This window comes from Macrotis lagotis, chromosome 6 (assembly GCF_037893015.1).
Source record: "Macrotis lagotis isolate mMagLag1 chromosome 6, bilby.v1.9.chrom.fasta, whole genome shotgun sequence".
In the NCBI taxonomy this organism is placed as follows: domain Eukaryota; kingdom Metazoa; phylum Chordata; class Mammalia; order Peramelemorphia; family Peramelidae; genus Macrotis; species Macrotis lagotis.
In genome coordinates, this window is record NC_133663.1 from 201,296,036 (window position 1) to 201,321,438 (window position 25,403).

Sequence of the window (25,403 nt, forward strand, 5' to 3'; positions counted from 1 at the left end):
AATAACAGAATTATCACATCTTAAGATTTAGAGAATCCATATATAGAGAAATACCCTTGTTCAAATCTATGTAGAAAGTGAGGCTCAGTCACAAAGCTAGTTAATAAAATAACCCTGACTAGAAACTAAAATATTCTGATTTTCAGGGGAAAAAATTCTGAAAAATGTAAAACACATATTAGAATGCTAAACGATAGCCATGGTTTTTGTCATAAGTGCATCAATTCAGTTTTTAGTGGTAAAAGATGCCATTTCATTTAGGACTATGGGTCCCTCATATTAAGTATGTTTTAATTCAAAACAGAGTATTGTAGAAAAATCAGAACAGTGACATTTTGACCTTCTTGCTTAGAATACTTTGCTGAGGGTTTGTCAAAATGTTTTGATGACAATCTTGCAAAGTATAAATCTCTTCATAAATATAGAAAAACCACTGAATTGAACTGTGTTTATGTGCGGGGAGGGGGAACAGATGACTGCCAAAAGAAATATTACCATTAATGTTTTGTTTTTGGAATAGAGGTTTTGGACCAACAGTGTCAATGAATGAAATGTAGAGAAAAAAAAAGACATATCCTTTTCCAGCATATACACCATTTGATAATTTAGTGAAAAGAACAGATATTTATGACTTGCTATCAAAAAAAAGCAAACAGATGTTTAAATTCCTTTTAAAAGTTTTTAATTTTCTTTGTTAATCTAAAATAGCTGTTCCTCAATAACCTGTGAATAAGAACTTGGCATCTTTTTCTCCACATATTCTCGTCTATGTTTATAAGAAAGGAGGTAAAGAAAATATGGTCATTTTAAAATCATTTCTTACAAAATCTGATGCCTAGATTTGGATATCATGTATTTTTTAGGGGGGAAATGATGAAATCTTCTAAAGATTTCTGCAAAAATGTTTATTCAAATAAGAAGGAATTTAAGTGAAATCTTAGAATTAATAAACATGCCAATATGAAGAAAACAGCAAATTAGTCCTAATTCATAATCTGAGAACCAGTAATTGTAGAAATAGATTTTATATATCAAAATGAATGAACTATTTCTTTTTTTGGCAACCCAATCACCAAATCTACTTTTTAGGTGACTAACAACTCTAGAACAATTAGAATTTGTACTAATTAAATACTAGATTGAAGAACTGAATGGAAGGCTAAGACTTATCATGAAGCAGTATAATAAAGAAACTACCAGTATTTCAAAATTTCAAAGTATTGTGCTAGTTTATATTAATATATTATTATTATTTATTATTATTATTATTATTATTATTATTATTAGTCCACTAGGTTTCATGTTATGACCAATTTTCTTTTTCTTTTGCAAGGCAATGGGGTTAAGTGACTTGCCCAAGGCCACACAGCTAGGTAATTATTAAGTGTCTGAGGCCAGATTGGAACTCAGGTACTCCTGACTCCAGGGCCAATGCTCTATCCACTGTGCCACCTAGCCGCCCCTATGACCAATTTTCAAAATACAATTTAAAAAAATCTTCAGAATATAAATTATACAAACATGTATATATGGATATGTATTTACTAAAACAAGATACTTAAAGTTTGTATGCCTTCTAACTAGAGCAAATCAAAATGTATCTTGTGCAACTCACATTTTACAATTACATTTATATCATTAGATAATCTCTAATGAACTTTATAGCTCTATTTTTTTAAAAAATAAATTTTATAGCCATCTTTCACTTTTGTCATTTATGATCCCAATGTCTCCCTCTCCCTTCCTCCCGAATCCTGAGACTCATACCTTTGAAGTGAGTGAAAAAGAGGAAAATAAAATCCACCAATTTAGCAAAAACAACCAACATGTCAAAATATCTTACTTGCTAGTCAATGTTTCACACCCTCAATTTTTCAATACTCCTCAAAAATATGTTATCAGGAAGGCCAAGAAGCTACATTTTAAGATCCTATAAATGTTGAAGAGAAAATAGATTTGTTTTGCACAACATAAGTACTGTGCATATGAAAAAGTTTCCTTTTCAAAAGAAAAGTATCAGCATAGAAATTATAATGGAAGAACAAAAGTCAGAAGTATGGGTTGAATATAAATTAGTCAGATTAACTATAAAAAAGGAATAAATAATCCAATAAAATAATGTCTTTATATAGCAACACAATTTATGTAGTCTGTTCTTTATAGAATTTAAGTTCAAATGTTTGAAATACTCAAAATATCTGACTAATGAGTATTATGAATAAATTCATGATTTATTCTTCTGTTTGAAAGGTAATGAAAGATAGAATAGAGGAGAAAGCATTGTCATTGTAGTCAGAAAGACCTAGTTTCAGTTCTATGTAAAATATATACTAGCCATCTGATATTGGGAAAAGCACTAAGCCTTTCAGTTAGGTAGACAATTTCAGGATTGTAAATTGCAGTTAATGTCCTAATTTGCATTGCCTACAGAAATAAAATAACAAGTCCAAAACAAAATATAAAGACAGAGATATAAATGGATACGGAGATAAATCCTTCAGTTTAGATATCAACTTCCAAGGTAATCTCCATTTCATACTAGAAAGCTAAATTCAGGCAACCTTTTATAAAGCTATGATAAAAGCAAAATTATTAAAAAATGAATGGCTATGCATGACAATTTCATATTTTAAAATTTAAAAATAAATTTATATTGTTCATAACTCCATCCCTCAGAAACTAAGCAGAAACAGCAGCAGATCACACCATCAGTACAATGATATACTGAGGAAAAGTTGAAAGTACAAGTAATAATTTTGATAGAACCTAGATAAGCGTGTTGTTTTCTACTAAGTCCTGCTAAGTTTGGGATACTTTACTTGTATTTGAAAGAGCCAGCATTTTTGAATGTTATAAATTGTTTTCTTCTTGTTATAAGCTGGGGGCATGCTTGGTCAAAAAGAAGAGGAAAAGAAATATATATATATACATATATACATATATATAGATATATATGTATATACACATATATATATATATACATATGAATATACACATAGATACATACATATAAATGCACACACACACACACACACATATATATATATATGTGTGTGTGTGTGTATACACATGCATGCATACGTACCTGCACATACATGTCTAACTGTCCCTACTCTAAAGAAACTTATATATCACTCAAAGGAAGAAAATATAGGTGAAGATAATATGGCAAAGAGGTAGGAAAATCAACTCTGTGGGCCATCTTTCACTCTTGAGTTTAATGTCTATACACTTTTGCAGTCTGGTGGCAATATACAAGTTAAAAGCAGGAAAGGAAGAAACTATTTGGTTTTTGTTTGTTCTGCTCCTGTAGAAAGTTAAGTATTTTTAATAAAATGTTTCTGCCTCCCCCCCCCCAGACGCTTTATAACTTTTAAAAGTTTTAAATTATAATGAGGGCAAATGTGGCATTTTTCCCCCATTGGAGGACCAATTATGAAAATTTAGAAGGAGAGGAGTTGAAGGCAAATAATTACTTAACTCAATTGTCTCCCCAAAGCAAATATACCTATTAGCTACTTCCCATTATTTACAAAATTAGAAATAAAAAGTTAGACAGTTTTTCCTTCCATCAACCCTCATTTTTTTTTATTTTTAAGGGCATTTAGAATTAAAGAAATTATCGATTTGAAGAGTATTTTAAATATTTACTACTTTATTTTACAAAAGAGGAAACTGAAGCACAGAAAAGAAATCAAGAATCCAAGACACCTAGAGTTCAGCCCTCTTCACATTATCTGGGAGACCTGTAATTAGCAAATTTCTTAGTTTATACTTGGTATATCTTAATTCATTGGGGGGGGGGTGAACTTATTAAAAACAACAAAAAAAATCTGTTTAAAGCTATATGATATCTGGACTATATAATATACAGTAATATGTAATATATATGATATATTACACATATACATACAAGCACAAAGATTCATTCAATTGTTATATATAACAGAAAAATAAGTAGATTAATTCATGAATTAAAAATTCTGTTTATGCTTACAGAAACTGTACTACTTCAGATATTTTCTTGAGTTAACATTTCCTTTAGATTATAAATTTTAGTTTAGAATCTTGTTTTATATTTCTTTAGTATTGAACCTCTAACATCAAAAACAAAAATAAAACAAAAAAGCCCCACTCTAATCAAATATTAGATATCTGAGTAAATTCTTGCCAAGTTCTGGACACCAAAAGCTTTTTTTAATGAATACTTAAAATCACTGACTTCTAAAGCATAAAAAAAATGTACTCAGTTTAAATTAATCGGAAACAAATATAAGATAAATTTAGATAGGGATAACAGAACAAAGACATCTGCATTACTACCCTAGAAATCAGTATTTAATGTAAAATACTCTTAAATCTACTATTTCTCATATTTTCTGGGTTCTAGTTTGTAAATGGTTCAAATGGAAAATAGTCCATATGTGGAAGCTTTGTTTGAATATTTAAAACTAGATGTGATATAAATTATTTTTTTTCTTAAAATTATCTTTTACATTGGAAAATCAATGCACAAGTAATTTTTTATCACTCTGGAAGAGTCTAACCTCACAATTTGACCTTATTGTGCTAATATCATTATCCATTAAGCAATAACTAGTACAGCAAACAGTTTTGATTTATTTTTCAATTTCAGCACTAGATGTTTACAGACTAAAGCTTTTTAACTATTAAAATTATCTTGTTTTTATCCCTTTTAGCATAGCTCTTATTACAAGTGATGGTTTAAACTTATAAAAAGGCAAATTAGAACTACAGAAAGTTACAAACTGCTGCTGTGTTCAATAGGGTTCTCAAAGAGCAATTTTTTCTTTTGTGGCATCTATGAAATAACTAAATTTCTTAATCTTAATAAAAGCCACAACTTATTTACTTTAACATCTTTAATCATCTGTTAAATTTGCAAGTCTTTTCTTTCTCCAGTTAACTTGCTCCCTCTGGCGTTCATTTCCTAACAATACATTGGTTCAAATCATAATGGCAATAAGGTTGAAAGAGTCCAATTCAATTACACAAGGAAACTATGTGGAATATTAATAGTTAAAAGGTAAGAATCAAATTCTACCATTTACCATAAACTTTACTTGGGAAATAATATCAAAATTAAGAAAATTTTGAGTCTGTATTTTCCTTCCTTAGAACACATCATTTATGCTTAATAAACTTCATTTTAATACAAGGAGATTTATTTCCTGTTACTTAAAAATCTAAAGTAAACAATATAATTACCTGCTTCCACTGCTCACTGCTTCACCTCCTCTCTGATAAGTTACTAGAACATTACAAAAGAAATGAATTAATGAATAGTCATGTTAGATATTGAAAACAATGTATTTATAATTACTTACTAAAAGGAAATATTTTCTGTTTTTGTCCAGAATTCTAATGCCAATAATCTCAAGTAGGTCAACTTTCTAGAAAAAATGCATTTATTTTTAAGCTATGACAATGATTTTAGGACAACCATTTTCCTAAATGAGCTAAATAAGACTGAATACAGGATTCATTTCTTCATTCATTATCCCCCCAAATACTAAACATTAAATATTTATGTCCACAATGAACCGTCCCATATTAGTCCCATTTTATGTAAATTTTATGATTTAATTATTCAATCTGTGATATCTGAAAAATTAAATTCTGTTAAAAAACTATAAAAATGGCTCATCGCCACTGAAAAAGTACTATAGTTATAATAAAGATAACCATCAAAAAGAATAAAATCTCCTATGCAAATATAAGTGACACTTCTGGTCCTCTGTGATTTTTGTAATTCAGGTTAATTGTTATTATATCTATGTATACCAACCAAAGATTTTTTTAAAAAATTGCAAAAGAACTAGTTTTCTAAAGGTAAAATCAAATAGATGCTTTCAAGCTTATTTTATTTATTTTTAAAAGTTATGCATAATTAGCTAGATAAGAAGTTAAAAGCTTCACTGCAAATCCTTACAGATTGAACAGCTGTGCATTTTCTTATTAGTTATATGTTTTTAAAATCTGCCAACTTCTCACCCTTACAAGAATTCCTAGGTAGGAACCTCCAAGTGACAGATAACTTTTTCCAGTGATTATAACAACAAGATTAAAATACAGGAGGTAAATATTACAGGTAAGTCTTTTGCTAATGGTAATGTGAAAGAGGGTCCTCTACCAAATAAACTGAATAGGCATAATTATTAGTATCTTGAACTAAGAAAATGGAAAGCTTTATTCTCAAAGCATGTTGTACATTACTATTTACTTCTTTTAAAAGGTTATTTTCTAGCAAAGACTCATATGAAAGTGAAATTTATGCTTGAAAAATCTACCTAGTTCAAGATGAAGAAAAGAATAAAGTCAGAAAATAATCAAAAGGCTCATTAGGATGTTAAATCATGCTTGGGGATAGGAAAATTGTTGTCTCCAATAAAAACAGTGCAAACAAACTGTAAGATGCAATATGGAGTAATGAATAAATAAATCTATTAAATAGATGAAAAGCAGTGCCTAATAATTCTTTTCAAACACATGCCTGTCTGTCATTAACAAATAAAGTATTTTGCTTTAAGTCTTTTAAATTCTTCCTTACAGCAGCTTGTTTGGTTATACTAGCAAAAGGGCAATATAATAGTACAACTCATGCAAAACTAAACAAAGGACAGGGTGAGGGTAAGTGCAAATATATACCTGTTGGTGTGAAGGTAAAAGACGGGACTGAAAAATCAAAACAAAATATAAACCAGTTATTAAGCTGAAGAGAGAAGGGGAACATATCACATTAGTATAAATCAAGCAGACAGCTGAACATAAAACAAATGTAAATAACTAAGCCAATAGTTCTGTCACAATGATAGATGAATAAAATCAAGTTTGGGTTAAAAAAGAAGCCTATCTCTACAAGGTACCAATTTGAAGCAGCTGATACTATAATACAGTCCTGTAGTACAGGAGGGGAATAGAGCTGGGTTAGCTGGTGAATGACCCAGAACTAGGTTAGCTGGTAAACGACCTCTATTTAGTAACATATTTTGCCCATAGTCTTAATACAAATAAGAATCCTAAACTAATAATCATTTCAAAATGCTGGAAGAAGAAGTCTTGCACAAGTATCATACAGGCCTTGCCTGGACCTTATCTACAAATCAATAAATGATCACTAAAAGGGGTCTATTTAAGGACTCAAGATGTAAAAAAAAAAATAGCAATCACAGGAACAAAGGCAACCATAAAATTGAACTGTTTAATTTTGAGTTACTTAAACAGGAAATGTCTAACATCTCATTATAGAAGCATACTACATTCCAATTGTTTATTTGTAAGGGTAAAAGCTTAGCAGAGTTAAACCTGCATTTTCTACAGCAAATATTTAAAAATTCTCTGAGTCTAACTCTCAAAATATATGTATGAGTGTATTAGTATGTCTGTCATCTCCTACATTTGGTATTCCAATAATGGAACAATACTATCCCTCTGAAAATCTTAATTCTTTTTAGAATTATAGATCTTAATCTAATCAATAATGCCAGAAATCAAACTGCAGACCTTGAAAGTGGCAGCCCTTGTCTCTTTCATTCTTTCTAAACTGTTACCATTTTAGGGATGGAGTAGTGGAGTGGTGAACTTCAGACATTACAGAAGAAGAAACTTTCTTTTTTTTTTCTTTTGTGTTTTTGTAAGGCAAATGCTGTTAAGTGGCTTGCCCAAGGCCACACAGCTAGGTAATTATTAAGTGTCTGAGACTGGATTTAAACCCAGGTACTCCTGACTCCAGGGCTGGTGCTCTATCCACTGCGCCACCTAGCTGCCCTTTTTCATTCTTTCTATCCTCTCATACCCTCTCTGTTATGTTGCATGACATCAGAGCAATTTCTATGTCATTTCATAGAGGGAGGAGACTGATTTCTCAAATTAATTTACGATCTGATCTGAAAAAATGTTTAACACTGATTTAGGATTAAGATTTAGTTTTAAATATTTTTGATATATAGGAAATGGAATGATGATTGCATATTTTATGTAAGAAAATTGCCAAGTGTGTATTTTTCTTTTTATTAACAGTTCTGATATTTTCATGTAATTTATTTTAGGATTAAGGTCTTTGGGGCATAAATGATATTATTGGGGGCCCATTCAAGGAAATTAACGCTACCTTAAATATAAGAATGCTATGTGCACCAGGGGGCAGCTAGGTGGCACAGTGGATAGAGCACCAGCCCTGGAGTCAGGAGTTCAAATCCGGCCTCAGATACTTAATAATTACTTAGCTGTGTGGCCTTGGGCAAGCCACTTAACCCCATTTGCCTTGCAAAAACCTAAAAAAAAAAGAATGCTATGTGTAGAGATCAAAAATCAAAACCTTAATATAATTTACCCAATTCATGCACTTGCTTTCATTTTGTAGCCTAGTTGTAAAAAATTTTATTATGGGCTTCTCCCCAGTCAGTCTTTTCACACAGTAATTTGGCCACATTCACATATACAGAGCCATAGTAACAAGTTTTTGTAAATAAATAAATAAATAAGGCAATTTGAAACCACAGCTATTCAAACAGGAATGGAGTCCCTCAGCATTAATTTTCAATTACAAGGACACAGGAAAAATACAAAAGGTCCTTGTCATTGCTTCTCTTAATCAACTGTTAACCTCTAGTTTGAGAAACAGAAAAAAAAATGGAAAGGTCAAACATATGAAAAATCTTCACAGTTAGCAGACCAAAGAACAATCTAATTCTCAAAGCTTCCAAGAATAAACTGCCTTCCTGTACATTACAATTGTATATGTAGGTACTGAAATATTTTAACAATGTCATGTCAGAAACACAAAAATGTTTTAAAAAATGTTAAAATCTTTACTGTAATTAGCATGTTTTCTATATCAAAATTTTTTTTCACATTTATTTCTTTAAAACATTTTACAACTTTTTATCTTGAAATTATACACATAACTTTTCAATGTACAAAAGTGTTGCCTTTTAAAAACTTTCAAAATGTAAAAAAAGTTCTTGAAGAAATATATTAAAGAAATGCAAATAAATTTAGAATTATTTAAAAAGTGCCAGAAAGCAGAATCAGATTCTAATTAAATTACATTTGTAATTATGTTCTATGATTTCTGCTAAAACACTACATAGATGAAAGGACAATAATATTAGTTTAGTAGATTTTACAGAAAGAAGGCAAAGGCATTGACCAGCATGCTTAAAGCACATTAGTAATTGGAAAAGAGAATTTAATTAATTAATTTTTTATATATCATAAGATTCCAAGAGAATTAAAGATATTAAATATATACAACTATAGAAAAATGTATTAAACCTTAGTTGAAGTGGCACCTGACTGAATATAAGGAAACAGCACAAAATGATGTTAATCAAACACTTATTCAACTAGATAAAAAAACTAAATTTCACAAATTGCACAAGAGTAGCAATTACAAAAATATATTTTTTATATCTGAAAATTTGAAAACAATGCATTTTTTCATTCAAAAAGGCTTAATATGCTAATATATGTCTTATATTACTTCAAATTGTATACAGACCAGATTGAAATTATACATAATCATTTCCAACAACTGTAAACTTTCACTATAGATTTGAATTCTCTGGCAATTGAAGTGATATTCTCTGTTTCTAAATAAATGGTATATTTGAAGACTTATTTAACACTGCTTATACTAAGCCTGCATGTGAAAAGGATTCAAGTTGTTTTTTTTTTCCATTTCTGGTAATGAATTAACTGACTGGTTCTGGGTTACGTTCTTTGGTCACTGAAATGTTTCTCTCGGAGGACTGATAGCTAGCTTATTTAAAGGAACAAACTCATAAGTTAGACAAATAAATGATTTGACCTAGATATTTGAAGATGTATTCCATTAATTCTTCAAAGTGAAGACTAAGAAATTCTTTCTCCTTCCCAAAGAAATAAAATAAAAGGGTCAGTTCTCTTTAATACCATTAAACTTTTGAGAATCATTAATAGAAGCTCTAAATCATATTAAACACTTTATTAGCAGTAACTCTGATCTTATAATTCAAAATTATGACAGAGGTGTTCTTAGAAATTTTCGTAAATCAGGAAAAAATTTCATTTCTAAGGAGGATCAATCTAATGGTTTTTAACAGTGTTAAAATTTCCTGGGGGAAGAAGGAAAACAAATCACTAATCTAAAGTACATGAGTATTTGTGGGAAAGGTATTTACGAAAAAGCATTGGTACTATTCATTTCATCCAATGAGACTGCACATGATGCCAAGAAATCCTTTCCTATAAAACTAATTCAAGCATAAATTCTGCTGATGCTTTGAAGTTGTGCATGAGAAACTCTTTCATCAGCAATATGTATCTATTTGACTGAGAAGCCTTAATTAAGAAAAAACAATTTTAAATCCCTTCTATTCTCCATCAGGAATGGATATATTTCTCAGTCATTATTCCCTTGTCTATAAAAACAGTAATAACTGATCCTAAAAATAATCAAAGAGCACAACTGGTCCTTTTGTTTCACATGGGGCAATGACATTCTTTTTAAAACCATGAAAAGCAAAGTTCAAATTCTGTTTTTATTGCTTCTGCCATAGAAAAAGAATTCTCCCACTTTTGTTGTGAAACCAAAGATAAATCCTCTGACAGGTCTGAGAATGATGAAGATCCACAACTTAGTCCACATAAGATTTACTGGTCAGGAAATGGGAGTAAGTATAATAAAAAGTACTGAACAAAAGAGTCAACTTAAATCACATCTATTATATATCTCCATTATCATCCATGGAGATGATATAAAGATGATATTTATTTGCGTATCTATAATTACACTGCTACATACTTGCATGAGTTTCCTTACAATCAATTTAAGTCACATGCAATAAATGCATGTATATATAAGATATAGGAGGCAGTATATGTTTTAACTTAAAAAAATCCAATATATTTAAAACTTGGTGACTATTTAAAAATACTTAACTGGTACCCATAAAAAATGCATCTTTAAACATAAGTAAACATCAAAATGTCAGAAAATTAAATAAGTGAGTACCTTTTCTGATACCAGCATAAGTACTAGTGAGTCCATTTCTTTTCTTCCGATGACGATACAACCAGATGCTGAAGACCATAAGGATTATCCAACAAGCAGCCCCAATGCCTGCTATGAATGCTGGCTGTTTCACAACATCAGAAATCTGCTGAGCAAGACTGACTTGATCTTCTGGAGTCACAGGATTCCCATAGGAGTCTAAAAATTTAGCTTTTGATTAATTAAGGTTTTAAGACTAAATATGCAATTAATATTACAAAAACATATATAAACTACATTATGGTTCTCAGTTTAAATTTAGGGAATTGATAGCTAATCTACCTCTTGTAGAATAACTGCAAGACTTGGTATTTGGAAGAATAAAATAAAATGAATTTTAATTCGAATAAAAAATTCTACTTATAGTACTTGAGTAGTAGGTAAAGTAGGCTCAGGTAAAGTTCCTCAGAAAAAGCAGTCAAAAAACACAAACAGAAAAATCAGAAAAAACACTAAATATTCTCAATATGACTTTATAGCTAAATTGTGAGTAGGGAACAGCGTAAAATGTTACTTATTTTCTCAGATTTTTTAAAGAGTTCTTTATCACAGATGAAGCAACAATATGCTTCCTTCACAAGATAGATGTTAAAAAGGTATTTCTGAAAGTTTCCAAAAGATTATAGCTTAAAACTTATAATTCATAGTATAAGGTTCTCTTTCTTAGTGCTTTATTATTATTGTGTATTCGAAAGGACTTCATCAAAATCAAGAATGGCAAAATGTAGCTAAGAAAAGCTGACCTAAATGCAACCATAGGATGTCTTACTTGGAAATATATCAGAAAAGATAGGAAAGACTGGGAAAGGAAAAAAAAAGAAAACTATACTGTATTTAAAACATATTCAAAAAGGATATATTCCCTTTAGTTATTCAGAATCAGAAAGCAAACTGAAGACATGGATAGCTGTCAAATATCCTTATTTATATATAAATATTAAACTTAAAAGAATATTATATTCAGTTCTCATCCATTCATGCTTCATCAACACCACCCATCTCAATGGACCCACAGTATGCTTGCAAAGAACTCTCAGGGATACTAGGACAGCTGTCTCAAGCTACCAACTAACACTCTACTTTGGCACTAACAGACATTAGTATTGAGGATGCTCACTGGGCTGAAAATTTCCATTTGTGTGCTACAGCTTTACTGATTTTGACTTAGTCAAATAGCAGTTCTTCCCTGCAACATCTGGTGGAATGGAAAGCTGTGCTTTTGTGCATTTCATCCAGACTGGTATATTTAGACAAGGGACAAGGGTGCTTAAATAAACTGGCTTTAAATTTTTCAGTTAACCTGATTCACAAATGAAAAACTGGTTAATTTCTAAAAGCATTCTCAGAGTGATAGCTGTTGAAAGTATTTATACATTAATAATATTTATTTATATATGATCATCTTAACATGTTTTCTCCTTCCACTCCCATCTATTAAATACAGTTATTATATTATGACAAGTAAACTGTAAGAGCAGCAAGCTGAATGTATGTATTAAGAATAATATCTTTTGGGATGTGAATTATTTTCCCATTTCCTATTTGTCACTTTTTTATTGCTTACTTTTTTTGCTTAAACAGAATTGCAGATTTCATTCTATGGAGGGGTCAAGGCTAAACACCTCTTTTCAAATACAATCACTTAGATTCTACAGTTTGTTGACTGAAAGTTTCATTTCATGTTCCATATCATTTTACTTTCTGTTATCCTAAGAGCACTTTATACCCTGAGAGTTCATGAAGCAGACCTTTTATTTCTAATAAACCCTTTGTATCTGCTAGGTTCATGGATTTCATGGTTATTTGTACAAGGTTAAGTTGAGTTGGTTCAAATTTTGTAGAGACAGCAGAGAGGGGTTCCCTACAAGTGGCCAGATGGGCTTAATAGTATAAAGTACAGTGTGACTAATGAATTAAAACTGCCACTCTAGATCTTGTCCTTTGTCTCCCTGCAGCTGAGGCTTTATTGTGATATAGAATACCAGAATGCACTTATAATTTCAAAATAATCAAATATGATCTTTAAATCCCATAGTTAAATATTAAGTCAATAAAATTATAGATCATTTTATTTAGATCATCATACAAAACATATATCTGTCATATACCGATTAAAATATATCAATAATTTAGGATGCAGAAATAAGATTACTAATTTTAGAAGATAAAGAAGTACTGCATGCATATTTTATATCAATAAAATGAAATAAAACATAAAAATACCTCTGTCAAAGAGTTCCCTATGGGGACTCTTTGTATGTACATACACAGAAACATATGTACACATACATATACGCATTTCCCCTTATTTAGGATATTTCTCATTACTCTTGTATAACACTTGCAGTAGCAACTTTCCCTTTTGGCCAAAAAATATGTGGCAGGCAGTGTAGTATAGGGGATCAGGTACAAGATATGGAGTCAGGTTCATGACAATAAGATTGCCACATGCAGGAAAACACCATGCTACCATCATCAGTACATACTAGGCTCTCATCATGACAAACCCTGATGAAGTCAAAGAAAAATTTTATGAAAACTTGGGAGACCCTTTATCATCAATGTGCCAAGCTTATATTTCTGGGATACTTCAATGCTAGAGTAGGCTCAGACTACCAGACATGACAGGGAGTCATATGGAAGAAATGGAGTTGGAAAGAGCATTAGCTCTTACTTACTACTGAAGACTTGTGCCTTTCACAACCTTTTCAACACAAACACTATCTTCCATTTGCCAAAACACAATAAAACTTCCTGGATGCAGCCTTGAAACAAATAATCGAATGTAATAGATTATGTGATTGTAAGGAGAAGAGTACAGAGGATGTGAGAATTATGAAGGCAATGTGGGTCCAGAGTTCTGTAATGATCACAGACTCATCCATTCCAAGGTAAGTATTCATATTCAATTGAATCAGCAGTTACAAGACAAAAAGGCTACCAGAAGAATTAATGTCAAAACATTAGAGTGCTTCTCTGAGCAGGAATGGTTTGATGCTAACTTGGAGGGAAAGTTGAACCAACACTGTGGGCAACCATGAAGCAGAAAAGGAATGAGCAGTTTTCAGAAATTTAGGTACAGCACTGCATTTGCTCATCTGGGTCAGAACAACTGCAAAACTGGGGAGATACAGAAGCTGCTAAATGAAAAACAACAACTCTACAGAGTTTACTAGCAGGACAGTTCATCCATTTCTAAGAAGGCAGCATTTAATTAGATAAAAAGTCAAGTACAAGTGAAGCTTAGAGAGATGCCAGACTCTTAGTTCAGAAAGAATGCAGAGGCATTTTATTCAGACACCAACAATCCAAAGTGCTTTTATGGTGCCCTGAAGGCTGTTTATGGGCCAGACATATGGTGCATCTCAACTACTCAGTACTGATAAAACAACATTGATTAATGATAGGGATGTGATCCGAAAGAAATGGGCTGAACACCTCTATGGTGTTTTTAACAGACCATCATCAATCAATGCAGAAGTCATTGACTGTTTACCTCAAGTTAAAATCTAGCCAAAACTCCAACTGAAGAAGAGGTTTTGAATGCCATTAGGCTTCTTTCATGTGGCAAAGCATCTGGATTTGATTCTATTCCAACTAAGCTTTACAAGGTTGAGAGTGGGGGGAGAAGGTCCATTGCTCATTCAAAAGCTGACTGAAATTTTCCAGGTTATATGGCAAGAAGAGATTATTCCCCAGGAATTCAAGGATGTTTCCCATCATCCATATCCATAAAGGTCAAGTGAACAGATTGTCATGTGACAATCACAGAGGTATTTTTCTTTTAATCATTGCTGCTAAGATTCTTGACAGTCTTTCTCACTAGGTTGATCCTTCACCTGGAAGCTGGTCACCTCCCTGAGAGCCAGTGTGGCTTTGGAAAGGATTGAGGAGCAGCCAATATGTGGTGTTTCCTGCCCACAATTCCAGAAGAAAGCCAGGGCAGAACAGTGATCTATATACAATGTATATCTGACCAAAGCCTTTGATACTGTCAGTTGTGAGGGTTTATAGAAAATTATGTAAAAATGTGTTTGCTGAGAGAAGTTCATCAGTACTGTATGTCAATTTTATGATGGCATGCATGCCTAGGGTATGGATAGTTGACGATGCTCAAAGTATTTCCCAGTCAAACCAATGGAGTGAAACAAGGATCTGTCCTTCCTCACATGCTCTTTCCATGATGTTTCCAGACATGTTATCTAAGGTCTTCACAGAGGATGAACATGGCCTCAAAATCTGCTACCACACTGATGGTAAATTCTTCAATTTGAAAAGGTTACAAACCAAGACCAAGGTGGAGGGAGTTTGGTGCATGATCTTCTGTATGTAGACTACTGTGCACTCAATTTAGTCTCTGAAGCTGAGATGTCACAAAGTATGGATCGATCCTCTGCTGCTTGTGCTAATTTTGGCCAAACAATTAACACAGGTGCTTCATCAGCCAGCACCACTCCATCCATTGATTATTGCAAATGGAGAAGTTTTAAGTGCTATCTACAAGTTCACTTACCTTGGCGGTATCCTTTCCAAGGAGGTACACAATGACAATAAGGTTAACACTGGTATTGCCAGAGCTAGCTCAGTATTTGGGAGATTCCAAAAGAAAGTGTGGGAAAGAAGTATTAGATGGACTACCAAACTGAAGGCCTGCAGAGCTGTTGTGCTGACCTCATTAATGTATATCTAGGAAACTTGGACAGTCCACCAGCACTATGCCAGGAAACTGAATCACTTCCATTTAAATTGTCTTAGGAAAATTCTGAAAATCACATGGTAGGAGAAGATATCAGATACTGAGGTCCTTTCTCAAGCTAAACTGCCTAGCATTCAAACATTACTACAGAGAGTGCTACTATGATGAACTGGCCATGATGTTAGAATGTTAAACAAACACCTGCCACAGACTATTTATGGAGAACTCATAAAGGGCAAAAGCTCACAAAGGGATCAAAAAAAGTGATACAGAGATACCCTAAACTTTAGAATTCACTGCGCACCATGAGAGACACCAGCATAGGATCACCCAGCATGATGTGCCTTTATCATAAAGGATCCCCTGTGCTCGATGGGGAAGGCAGAATTAAAGCAGCTCAAAGGAAATATGAGATGCATAAGCTTAGAGTAACCATTCCAGGTGTTCACATGGACTTTTTGTGCCCATCCTATGATGGAGAATTCTGAGTTCATATTAGTCTGATCAGCCACAGTTGGACACTATAATTTTTCTCTAACTATTTTGGTTTTCTTCAATAATGAAGAACAAGAACCAGCCAACCAAATCTACTGACTTGGTACACATTCAAAACATTCCTTTGCTACGGGGTTCTGCAAAAGTCCCTTAGCTCAATTTCCTAATCTGCAAAGTGAGAGGGCTGGATTTAATGGCTTCTACGGGCAACTATATGAAATGATTATTTATGATTGTAACTTATAGCATGTGCTCTATTCTAGAAGGGAGATATCAAAACTACTTTTATGGCTTGAAAATTTGCAAAACTAGATTTATGATGGCAAATTAAGCTATATGCTCTGTACTAGAAGGGAGATTCCAAAAATTAGCTTAACAAATCAAAGTTGGATTACAAAATAGATGAATAGTTTAAACTTATTTTCTTTCTAAGTATAACTTAAAAAGCTATCACTTGAACAAACATGTTCACTCAAGCAAAATGGTTCTGACTATATTTATTTTCTCAGTCTAGTGTCTTAAAGAATCTGTTTGTTAAAGTTTAGAGTAAAACAGACTGAATTAGATAAACCTAATTCATGTACCTATTTCATAACCAATCGGTGGAGTCTCAGAAGGCTATCACTCCCCTCCCCCCACAAACTCCTAAGTGCTTAATAGTTAACATAAATCAGTTAAATGATGTATTTCTAAACGAAAAAGGGGAATCATTGAATGATTTGCATCAGTTTTCCGAGTCAGCAATAGAAATTTCAGTTTTAAGAGCTATCTGAATTTTAAAGTGAATTTTATTTATATACCTTTACTACAAAGATGAGCTATTCCACCTGTTTTTAAATAACTAAGGTTTATCTTTTTAAACATCAAAAAATTCTAATCTCTATTGGGGTGGAACATGTTCTAAAATGTATTATACAATATCTTATCATTAAAAACAGAATACTTTTCTTTTTCATATAGGATTTGTGACTGAGTCTGGAGAATATCTAGTGATAAGAAAACTCCCAATGCCTATCTGCATCTGCTCTGTAAATTACACATTAAAAGAGATGCCTGTGGCATTAAGAAGATTAGGGATTTGCCCAGGGTCATAATATCAGTATTTGTCAAAGAAAGGACTTCCTAATACACATTCCTTTGCTCATAACATAGTATTTGACTTTGTCACATTTACTTTGAATTGTGTGCTCTGGGTCTGTGTGTACTAATGTGTATGTGTGACGTTCTTTCCCCTCCACAAATTGGACTTAAGTTTAAACATTGTGTTAACTTTGGTCTTTATGTACTCAGTATTTAACAGTGCCTAGTATTGACTAAGATATTGCTGACTCAAGACAATCTAACCACTCCACAACACTGACACTCTAGAAAGATACTCTTTCTCTGAATTCTAGAAATTGTTTCCTTGGTCTTTTAGATACCTAAAGTAATAATGCATGAATGAGGCATAAATGTCCACTGGAGAACAGTATAAATTTCAATAATTCAGTCATATTAATTTTAAATTATACTGACTGAGTATAAAATCAAAATCAGGGAAGGCAGTTAATGCAACTTGAGGGTGACTAAGAGATCCAGCTATTCAAAAATAACTTCATGAGGTTTCATCATTATCATAAATTTCTTTGAGATCAGTTAAAATGCCAATAAATTTGCAGCAAGTTTGTGTGGAACTATTAACCAGTAACATTAATGAAGAAATAGGTAATCAGAAAAAAAAGCTTCTAAAAAAGGAGATATTTTATAAAAATGGATAGAGGAGAAGGAAAAATCCAAGAAACACAAAGAAGGAATTTAAAATGAATAATTTTCATAAAAGACACTGAAGATAATAAGGGCAGAAAGAATGCTGGAAAGGGATTTGAAAAAAACTAAATGATGAACTATTTAACCAAGCAATTGACAGAGATGAAAAAGAAACTAAAATGATATTTATAGCAATTATATTAATTTTATAAGACATTTAATCAATGTATACAATGTGATAAAACAAGAAAATCTTATAAGAAAGAAAGACGTCTTATAAGTAACCCTAAAGATTTTATTCCAGGGCAGTTAGGTAGTACAATAAATAGAGCACCAGACCTGGAGTCAGGAGAACCTGAGTTCAAATATGACCTCAGAAACTTAATAATTGCCTAGCTGTGTAAACCTGGGCAAGTCACTTAATCCCACTGCCTTGCAAAACATCAATAAAAAATTTTAAAAAAGATTTTATTCTAGATATGAGATAGCTAATTTGAGAAAATCATCTCATGAGTCAAATGAAATACATTTTCCAAGAAAAGTTTCAGTTTTTAAAAAGGTTGCAAACCCAAAGATTTAGCAAACATATTTTTGGATATCCCATTATTGTCTATTTGTTATATTGAGTTATATTTCACTATTATCTTAACAATATTAGATTAAATTATGACCTAAATTCCCTTGTTCAAAATTCTTTACTGATTCCTGTTGTGTTCAGAAGGAATTCTAAACTTTCTTACCTCGTGTAAAGTTCTATAATCTGATCTGAGACTACAAAAAAGAAATGAATTTGGATTCTGAGGGTCTTGGTTAAAAGTAGAAACCTCTGTCATTTATGATATATTACCAAAGAGCAGATAATTTACTCTTTCTGAAGATTTATTATTTGTAAAAATGAGGGGGAAGGCATCAATGATCTTTTAGGTCCCTTCCAGCTCTTAAATCTACCTTTTTGGCTTGATCTCCTTCAGTTCTACTTAAACAAGCCAACCAAACTGAAGAACTATAATCAAAGCATTCTTTGAAAAGCTAGCTTCTTTGTGACTTATTCATGACATTTTGTTTACCTATAATGGCCTTTTCCTTACATTTTATCCAGTGAAAATCCTGTCTTCAAAAACTGGTCTTTAAGCTTTACTTCATGAACAAAACTTTTTCTGATTACCCCACCTAAAAGTAATCTTCACTCCCTACAGTTCTTTATAATTGTTTTAAGCTATATATGAGCATAATTCTAATATTATCCCTTGAAAAAAAGCTTATTAGTGATAAAGTCATTTTCCATGAATTAGCTGGCAATTTACAGTTGGACCACTGAATTATTAAGAGTTCAGATAAAGATTAGTAAAGAGTAAGAAGAAATTATAATGAGAAGATGACAAATTTCAAAAATAACCTAAATGATAAACTAAGGAAATTGACAGAAAACAATTACATTGATAGCAACTATAAAATTTTATAATGAAATTTAACCAAAGTAAACAAAGTGCTACAACAAAAGAACCACAAGGTCCTAGAAAACATCTTTGTTATTAGCATTTATTTGTCTTTGTTGTTATTGATTTGTTTCAGTTATAGCAAATGATTTGTTATCTCATTGGAGTTATTATGGTGAAGTTATTGGAGTAGTTTGCCATTTCCTTCTCCAATTCATTATGCAGATGTGGAAATTGAGGCAAATAGGGTTAAAATGACTTGCTCAGAGTCATGCACCCAGATTTGAAAGCAAGGAAGAAGTCTTCCCATCTTTAGGTCTGGTAACTTTATTTACTATGCCACCTAACTGCTGCATGTGACACAGATATCAGGGAAAAAAAAACCTAGCAATAGGTTAGAATATAAACTAAACTGTAAATCTTATGGGGGATGATGAATGAATACAAGCAATATCGCTTCATAAAACAAAAGGAAGTACTAGAAGGTAAAAAAAATCTATGCAAAGAGAATGTGAGTATCTCAAGAATATTTATGGAAAAAAACAGAAGGAATACAAGAAAGAAAAAATGGAAATAATTTATATTACAGCAAAGTTTTATCCAACAAGAAAATGGAATCATCAAATTTTGACCCTGATACTATAGTTCCACATGAAGAGACAGAAATGGGAGCAAAGAAAACTAAGATGAGAAAAGTAGCTAACACAGACTAAGATCAAGATGGATACAATATAATGATGAGAAGGTGGAGGGATTGCTGGCCAAGGTCTTGGCCAAAGATCTTGGACTTCACTAATACCAGAAAAAATGACTGACAGAACATTAATAATTATTGTATATGTATCCTCTCCCACTTAATATTGCCATAAGTCAAATGTAGAGAAATCAGGAGACATTATAAATAAAAATATTTATAGGTAACAGTAGGTTTTTTTTTTTAACCATTTCACAGTTCAGAGAAAAATTTAGAGGAATTAATTAAAAAAGCCTACTGTGCATATTGTTTTTTGGGCATGGTCCTGCTACTGTTTAGTGTTGTTATCAATGAATCAGAAAAAGATCTAGATGCTATGCTCAAAAAATTTTCAGACGACACAAAACTGAGGAAAATTATGTATCTTACAGGATAAAAGAGTCAATATCCAAAAGGATCTTGACTGGCTAGAACTGAGCTGAATTTAATAAAATGAATTCAATAGGGACGAATATAAATTTTTGAACTTGGGTAGTAAAAAAAACACAAAAATTTCACAAGTACAAGATAAAGGAAGACTAGTTAGTACCAGTTGTTCTGAAAATCATATTTGGGACTTATTTTTTAATTGATATTTTCTACTTTCAAGTAGATGTCATGAAAGTTTCTCAACGTTCATCCACTTACATATTTCTAAGTTACAAAATTTTCTACCATGCTTCCTTCCCACCCTCTCTCACTTCAGTGGCAAACAGTTAAACGTGTTCATTTGTGTTTAATGTGTTAAATTAGTTATTTTGTGTAAGAGGAATTAGGGCTAAGGGTTAAAAAAAGAAAAACATGGGATAGGAAGCAAAAAACAGGGAAATTTTAAGAAAATGAACATAGTAATCATTTAGATTTTGTGGGTTTGTTTTGTTTTGTTTTCCCCTGCATGTGGATGATATTGTCCATAACAGCTTCCCTGGGGTTCTCCCAGATATCAGAACTGCTGAGAGGAGTTGCATGTATCATAGTTGCCAACTCACAATGTTGCTGTTAATATGTACAATATTTTCATGGTTCTGCTCTGTTTGCTCAGCATCAGTTCCTGTAATTATTTCCATGCTTCACTGGAGTTCAACTATTCATGGTATCTTAGAAAATAGTACTTCATAACATTCATATACCATATGCTATTTACTAATTAATGGTCATCCCCTCAATTTCCAATTCTTAGCTACTACAAAAAGAGCTGCTACAAATATTTTGGAACATGTGGGAGTTCTCTCATTTTTTATGATTTCTTTTGGAAATATTGGCATTGTTGAGTCACAGGGTATGATCAGTTTTATTGCTCTTTGGGCAGAATTCCACATTACTATCAAGAATGGTTAGATTAATTCACAATTCCACCAACTGTGCAATAATGTTGCAATCCTACCTCAACCTCTCCAATATTGTTTTCCTTTTTTGTCATCTTAGCCAATTTGATAGGTGTGAGGTGGTACCTCATAGTTGTTTTAATTTGCATTTCTCTAATCAGTAATGATTTGGAGCATTTTTTCAAATAATTATATATCGTTTTAATTTTTTTTCTTGAAAACTGCCTGATTATATCCTTTGAGCATTTATCAATTGAGGAATGACTTGGAGCCTTATAAATTTGATTCAATACTCTATATATTTAAGAAACAAGACCTTTATCAAAACTCCTAGCTATGAACATAAATGATGTACTAATAAATTTCTTGTTTGGTTATATTTTCTCCTCTTTCCATAAAAAGAGCATTTTTGATCTGTTAATTGGTCTCTGGGATTGCCCATTGTGTCTAAATCCTTTACGCATTCAGACCTTATTTTGATGTAGGGTGTGATATGTGGATTAATATCTAGCTTTTGCTATATTATTTTCCAGTTTACCCAGAAGTTTTTGTCAAATAGAGAGTGTTCTTATCCCAGAAGCTAATGTCTTTGAGGTTTGTCAAACATTAAGATTGCTACAGTAATTTACTGCAGTATCTTTTTTACCAATGCTAATTCACTGGTCCATGTCTATATCTCAACCAGTACAAGGCAGTTTTGGTGACTACTGCTTTATAGTATAGTTTTAGATCTGGTATAGCCAGCCAACCTTTCATTGCATTTCTTTTCATCAATTCCCTTGATATTCTTTTTTTTTTTTAAGGTTTTTGCAAGGCAAATGGGGTTAAGTGGCTTGCCCAAGGCCACACAGCTAGGTAATTATTAAGTATCTGAGACGGGATTTGAACCTAGGTACTCCTGACTCCAAGGCTGGTGCTTTATCCACTACGCCACCTAGCCGCCCCAATTCCCTTGATATGCTTGACCTTGTGTTGCTCCAGATGAATTTTGTTTCTATTTTTTTCTAGCTCCTGTAAAATAGCTCTTTGGTAGTTTGATTGGTATGACACTGAATGAATTTAATTTGGGTAGAATTGCCATTTTTATTATATTAGTTTGGTCTAAGCAAGAGTAACTGATGTTTTTCCAATTGTTTAGATCTGACTTAATTTGTGTAAAAAAGTGTTCATACAGTTTCTGGGTCTTTCTTGGGAAGTAGATTCCCAAGTATCTCATATTTTCCACAGTTATTTTTAAATGGTATTTGCCTATCTCTTGCCCTTGTCTTTGTTGCTCATTAAAGATATACTGATGATTTATGTGAGTTTATTTTACATCCTTCTACTTTAATGAGGTTTTAATGGTTTCAAGTAGTTTTTTAGTTGATATTCTAGGACTCTCTAAGTATACCATCACAAAATTTGCAAAGAGTGAAAGTTTTGCTTCCTTATTGTCTATTCTAATTCCTTCAATTTTTTCTTCACATATTGCTAAAGCTAACATTTCTAATAGTATCTTGAATAGCAGTGGTGATAATGGGCATCCTTGTTTTACACCTGATCTTATTGTAAATGCTCCTAGTGTATCCCCATTACATTAATGCTTATAGAAAACATTTAATATTTTAAGGAAAACTCCATTTACTCCCATATCCTCCAATGTTTTTAATAAGAATGGATGCTGCATTTTTGTCAAAGACTTTTTTTCGGCATCTACTGAGATAATCGTATGATTTGTTGTTTTTTTTTTGTTGATATGTTCAATTTTGTTGGGCGTTTTCCCAATATTGAACCATTCATACCTGGTATGAATCCTACCCAATCAGGGTGTATTATCTTACTAATAACTTGCTGTAATCTCTTTGCCAAAATTTTAAATAAAATTTTAGCATCAATGTTTATTAGGGAGATTGGTTCATAATATTCTTTGTCAGTTTGGGCTCCTGCTGATTTAGGTATCAGCACCATCTTGGTGTCAATTAAAGGGATTTGGGAGAAATCCTATATTTAAAAATAGTTTCTGTAGAATTGGAATGAATTTTTTATTGTTTGGTAGAATTTACTTGTAAATCCATCTGGACCTGAAGAATTTTTCTTACAAACTTTACTGAGGGTATCTTCAATTTCTTTTTCTGAAATAGGGTTATTTAAGTATTAAAATGAGGAGTTTATATTTCATAAATATTCATCGATTTCTCTCAGTTTGTCAAATTTGTTGGCATATGGCTAGGCAAAATAGTTCTGGATTATCTTTTTAATTTTCTTTCATTGGTGGCGAGTTCCTGCTTTTCATTTTGAAACTGGTAACTGGAAATTTGCATTCTTTTTTAAAAATCAGATTTACCAAAGGTTTATCTATAGTATTGGTTTTTTCATAAAACCAACTTTTAGTTTTATTTATTGGATCAATGAATTTCTTCCTTTCAATTTTATTAATCACACCCTTGATTTTCAGAATTTCTAATTTGGTATTTAATTGGGATTCTTTAATTTGTTCCTTTTCTAGCTTTTTCAGTTGCATGCCCAATTCACTGATCTTCTCTTTCTCTATTTTATTCTTATAAGCATTTAGAGATATAAAATTTCCTCCCCCAAACTGCCTTGGTTTCGTTCCATACATTTTGATATGATGTCTCATTGCTGTCATTTTCTTGAATTACATGGCTGATTATTTCTATGATTTGCTGTTTGATCCACTGATTCTTTAAAATTATGTTATTTAGTTTCCTAATAATTTTTGGTTTATTTTTCCAGTAAATTTTCATTTGGCCCTTTATTATATGTAATTTTTATTGCATAATGATGTGAAAGGCATGCATTTGTTAGTACTGCCTTTCTGAATTTGACTCTAAAGTTTTTATGTCCTAATACACAGTAAATTTTGGTATGAATGCTAAGTACTGCAGAGAAAAAGGTATATACTTTTCTCTCCCCATTGTTTTATCCAGAGGTCTATCATATCTAAGTTTTCTTAAAACTTCTCATTTCTAAGTTTTTCTTTTTCCACTTCTTCCACTTTATCTTGTGATTGGATTAATCTAATTCTAAGATGGAGGTTGAGGTCCTACACTATTATAGATCAGCTTCTCCTCTAAGAATTTGGTACCTATATGTTTAATAATAATATAACTTCAGTTCCTTTAAGAAGATGTAGTTCCTACACCCAAAGGGCAACAAAAATGAGCATACCCTTTGACCCAGCAATACCACTACTGGGTCTATACCCTGAAGAGATGATGAAAAGGGGTTAAAACAACATTTGTACAAAAATATTCATAGAAGCCCTGTTTGTGGTGGGAAAGAATTAGAAATAAATTGAATGTCCTTCAATTGGGGAATGGCTTAGCAAACTATGGTATATGTATGTCATGGAATACTATTTTCTATTAGAAACCAGGAGGGATGGTAATTCAGGGAAGCCTGGAGGGATTTGTATGAATTAATGCTAAGTGAGATGAGCAGAAACAGAAAAACACTGTACACTCTAACAGCAACATGGGGGGGATGATCAACCTTAATGGACTTGCTCATTCCATCAGTGCAACAATCAGGGACAATTTTGGGCTGTCTGCAATGGAGAATACCATCTGTATCCAGATAAAGAGCCATGGAGTTTAAACAAAGTTCAAGGACTATTCCCTTTAATTTAGGGAAAAAAACATATCTTATTATCTGATATTGTTATCTCTTATACTTTTTGTTTCTTCCTTAAGGATATGATTTCTCTCTCATCACACTCAATTTGTATCAATGTACAACATGGAAACAAAGTAAAGACTGACAGATTTCTTTCCATGGGGGGGAAGGAAGTAAGATTGGGGGAAAAATTGTAAAATTCAAATAAAATCTTTAATAAAAGCAAAATAAATGAAAAATAAAAGAAAAAAGAAACAAAAAAGATGTACTTCCCCTTCCTTATCCCTTTTAATGAGATCTA

At 32.0% G+C, this 25,403-nt stretch overlaps 1 protein-coding gene across 7 annotated transcripts in view; it reads right to left on the reverse strand.

Annotated features, from left to right (window-relative positions):
* The window catches only part of ROBO1 (roundabout guidance receptor 1), a 587,021-nt gene that overhangs the window by 69,879 nt on the left and 491,739 nt on the right, over positions 1-25,403 (reverse strand). For 6 of the 7 annotated variants that reach the window (XM_074192260.1, XM_074192259.1, XM_074192258.1 and 3 more), the window contains exons 17-19: positions 11,018-11,215; positions 6,670-6,696; positions 5,230-5,272 (exon numbers count right to left, since the gene is read on the reverse strand). In XM_074192260.1, coding sequence (XP_074048361.1) covers positions 5,230-5,272; positions 6,670-6,696; positions 11,018-11,215 — 268 coding nt within the window. The remainder of the gene's footprint in view (positions 1-5,229; positions 5,273-6,669; positions 6,697-11,017; positions 11,216-25,403) is intronic. The other variant, XM_074192257.1, reaches the window with a different exon arrangement.